Here is a 3627-nt window from a genome sequence, read left to right as displayed (position 1 = left end):
AACAAAAAATTTATATTATCTATACACTTATTATATAATTATTATATAGAAGAGATATAATATTTTTTATTTATTTACTTTTAGATAAAACTAAGGAAAAGATATGTGTATAACTATGTGAAATTTTCTTGACAAAATAAAAAAACTTTGTGAAATTTTGGCGTCACGTGTCATTTGACACGAGTGGACTCAAATCAGAAAATCAAGTGCCCCTTCGTTAATATCACTTCCCAAAGTTATTTATTTAAAAAGAAAAACAATTTTGAATATTATTTATTTTCTAATGAATTAATTATAGGAGTGGAAGTTGCACAGTGAGGAGTATGAGTGGCCCCTGAAAGTTCCCAAGAACCCATCTTTTTTCTTCTTCTTTTTCTCCCTTATATAGTCCCTCCATTCCATGAAATTCAAAGTTTCCAACTTCAACCCATAAATTTTCTCACCATCCAAGTGCAACCCAGAAAGAAAAAAATGCGCAATCACCGGCCTGTGACCATGGAAATCACAGTTCTCTCAGCTGAAGGTCTCAGGGCAGCATCTTCCCTTGCCGTCTTCTCTCACAGGCTGAGACCCTTCATCACCCTCACCATGGTGGCCCCACCGAGTCCGTACTACCCAACCAACGATGATAAGAGCTGCCACGTGTACACAACAAGGGTGGATGATGAAGGAGGGACCAATCCCACTTGGGGTGACAAGTTCCGTCTCCCAATAGACTCTTCTTTCTTCACCAACAGATATTCCGGCGTCCATCTCCAGCTTTATACCAAGCGAATCCTATTGGGCCAGGCCCAGTTGGGTTGGTGCCAAATCCCGGCCCATGATATTGGGCTTCCGTCGGCCGGCACCGTCCGCCACCTGAGTTACCGGTTACGGGCTAGAGACGGTTCAAGGACGCGCGGCGTTATCAACATTGCCGTGAGATTAGAAGGTTTGGAGCCAGTTGGTGGTCCCGTATTGGCGAACTCTGTTCCGCCGAGTTTGGCTACGTGTCAGACTGTGATTGGTATACCGGTGAGATCATATCCAGCTGTCAATAGGTTCTCTTCCACGTGTCATGAACAAGTAGGTATTAAATATATTGGAGGGTGATGGATGAGTATTGTCAAATGAGTTTCATAATGTTAAATTATTATGTGAGTTTCGTCAATGTGTTAATGATTAATGATAAGTTATTTGGCGAGCCCTCCTGAGTGGATATCAAGATAGCGAACCTCGCGGATTAGAAGTTAGTAATTGTGTATATGTGAGAGATGTTGAAAAAAATGCCATGCCAAGAGTGAAATATGTAATTAATTATTCAATCATAAAGTAGATGTTTATTAAATATCAACGTTGTGGTTTAATTTTAAGAAATACTTCATATTAATATGAATTTTAAATCTAATTTTTTATGTGAATCATTTCGATGTAAGTTTTAAAACAAGTTTTATGTAAATTGAGGAATGATTGAGAGATTATATGATGCCATAAAATGTGTTCTTATAATATTTAGCAAGGAAAGAATTTATGACGCAAAATAGATGGAAAAAAATTAGGAGTGTTTATTGGTCATATCTTTTTGTAAAAATTGGGTTACATAAATCTAACTCTAATTTGTCCAAATAAGAAAAAAAAAGTTTAACCATTTCAATGTCTTACGCGGTTTAGTCAGTTAACTTGCCCAAACCAATCTTATATTTTTTTTTTTAAAAATATTCAAATAATTAAATTCAACATACTAAAAGTATATGATACATCTTCCAAACTTAGACATATTATTCTAAATTGAAACTTTGGAACATTATTCTAAAAATATTGTTATTACGTATAATATATGTAATAATATATGTACTTTATGTATGTATAAATAAAAAAAAATTCTTAATCCGTTTATTCAGGTTGCATTATTTGTTGGTTTGGTTTGAGTTGTTTATTCGGTTTGGATGCACAACCTTTAAAAAAAAATAACAAAAAATATTTTCGATAAATTTAAAAAGAGATTGTTTTTATTATTTTATTTTTTATATGTATTTATAATTATTGTAAATTTTAAAATAAATTATATTACACTTAAGTTTTAATTTTTCTATTTTTTTTTAATTTATTAACTCAATCCAGACGTTGTTATTTTTTTTTTCTCTTAAAATTCAAGACCTTAGAATTTGTGGGGATCATTTGTATGCTTTTTCTTCTTTATTTAATTACTCTCCTTTTTTGTTGATGTTGTTGGTGCCTTATTGGTGTGTAAGCATTTTTATGGAAATTTTATTTTTCACATTAATTTTGTCTTGGAATCTGCCGAATCGAGAAAGACATCGCCTAAACCAGCCCACATTCTCTAACTTAAAAAGAAGAAAAGGAAAAAAAAAGTCAATAAAAAAAAGAAGAAGAAAAAGTTACATAAAAGGGGGTTTGTGCCACGTATATACATACATTTTCGGCGCAAATATTAGCTGTTGATGGAGAATATTCAAGGAAGTAATCAAATTAAAATCAAAATCTTTTTTCTATTTTTTTTTAAATTGTGTCACTAAAAACACTATCTATAATTTTATCGAAAATTTAGTGAATTGATATATATATATAAATATATAATAAAAACTTCTCAATATTTATTACCTGGTTAATATAAATTACTGAACAAATTTTTGATGAATAATAATTATAATTTTATTTTAAAATTAATTAGACAATAAACATTAGTTAAAAAGATAATGATCACATTAATCATTTTCATTAATTCCAAGATAATTATTTTTCTCATGTAATTGATAGAATAAATGAATAAAAAATATATAAGAAACTGAGAATGAATATTAAATAACATTTTTTATTTTTTAATTAATAAATATGCGACCATCCCATTAACAAGTAGTTCTTTCAAAAATTTAAAAAAATTAAAATTTATTTTTAAAAATATTAATTAAAATTATAAATATGAATTATTGATCTTAATTCAATAATTAATATTAAAATAACTATCATAATAAATAATAACCATTAAAAATTTCATATATATTAATTACTTTAAATGGGTCTAATGTTATAGTGTTCAAGTTTTTAGTATTTATCTTTCACAAAAATTGACATGAGGAAATACAGAAATCAACAACAACAACAAAATGTACTTGGTAAGACACTAATAAAGAATAGAGGGCCTGTTTGGTGGACAAAATTTGACTATTTAATCTTATGTTTGATGGGCAAGACATGATAAAAATGTTTTGTTAAATGATTAAATAATACCCTTAAAAATAGGGGATGGGTTAAAATAATTACATTTTTTTAGTTTTTCTCTTTCATATTATCTATGTATGTTTGGTAGAAAAGAAAAGGTAGAAGAAAAAAAGTGAAAAGAAATTAGAAAAATAAAGTGTTGGGTAAAAAAGAAAAATGGTTTGAAGAGAAAAATATTGAATAATGTCCACAAAAAAAATTCCTCTTCAAAAAAAAATAGAGAAAAACTCTACAAAAAAATACATAATATAGTAATTTTTCTAACAATTTTTTTTCTATATACCAAACAACTAAAAAATAAATATATTTTCCTTTCTATCCATTATATATATATATATATAAATATATATATATTTCTCTTTTATTTTCTTTTCTTTATATCAAACATAATGCATAGATTTGATATGA

The 3627-nt window shown here is 28.3% G+C and overlaps 1 protein-coding gene across 1 annotated transcript; it reads left to right on the top strand.

Moving 5' to 3' along the window:
• The first annotated feature begins 290 nt into the window (after positions 1 to 290).
• Positions 291 to 1403, top strand: LOC133778353 (BON1-associated protein 2-like). The gene has a single exon (XM_062218245.1). The coding sequence runs from the start codon at positions 472 to 474 to the stop codon at positions 1090 to 1092; it is 621 nt and encodes a 206-aa protein (XP_062074229.1). The 5' UTR covers positions 291 to 471; the 3' UTR covers positions 1093 to 1403.
• Positions 1404 to 3627: the final 2224 nt, after the last annotated feature.

This window comes from Humulus lupulus, chromosome 5 (genome assembly GCF_963169125.1).
Source record: "Humulus lupulus chromosome 5, drHumLupu1.1, whole genome shotgun sequence".
Lineage (NCBI taxonomy): Eukaryota > Viridiplantae > Streptophyta > Magnoliopsida > Rosales > Cannabaceae > Humulus > Humulus lupulus.
The sequence above is the reverse complement of the archived record's forward strand: the minus strand, read 5'-3'. Positions and strand labels throughout refer to the sequence as shown.

Bases quoted from the DNA above. Each gene is read 5' to 3' on its own strand.
- LOC133778353 (XM_062218245.1), top strand. From the start codon at position 472: ATGCGCAATCACCGGCCTGTGACCATGGAAATCACAGTTCTCTCAGCT.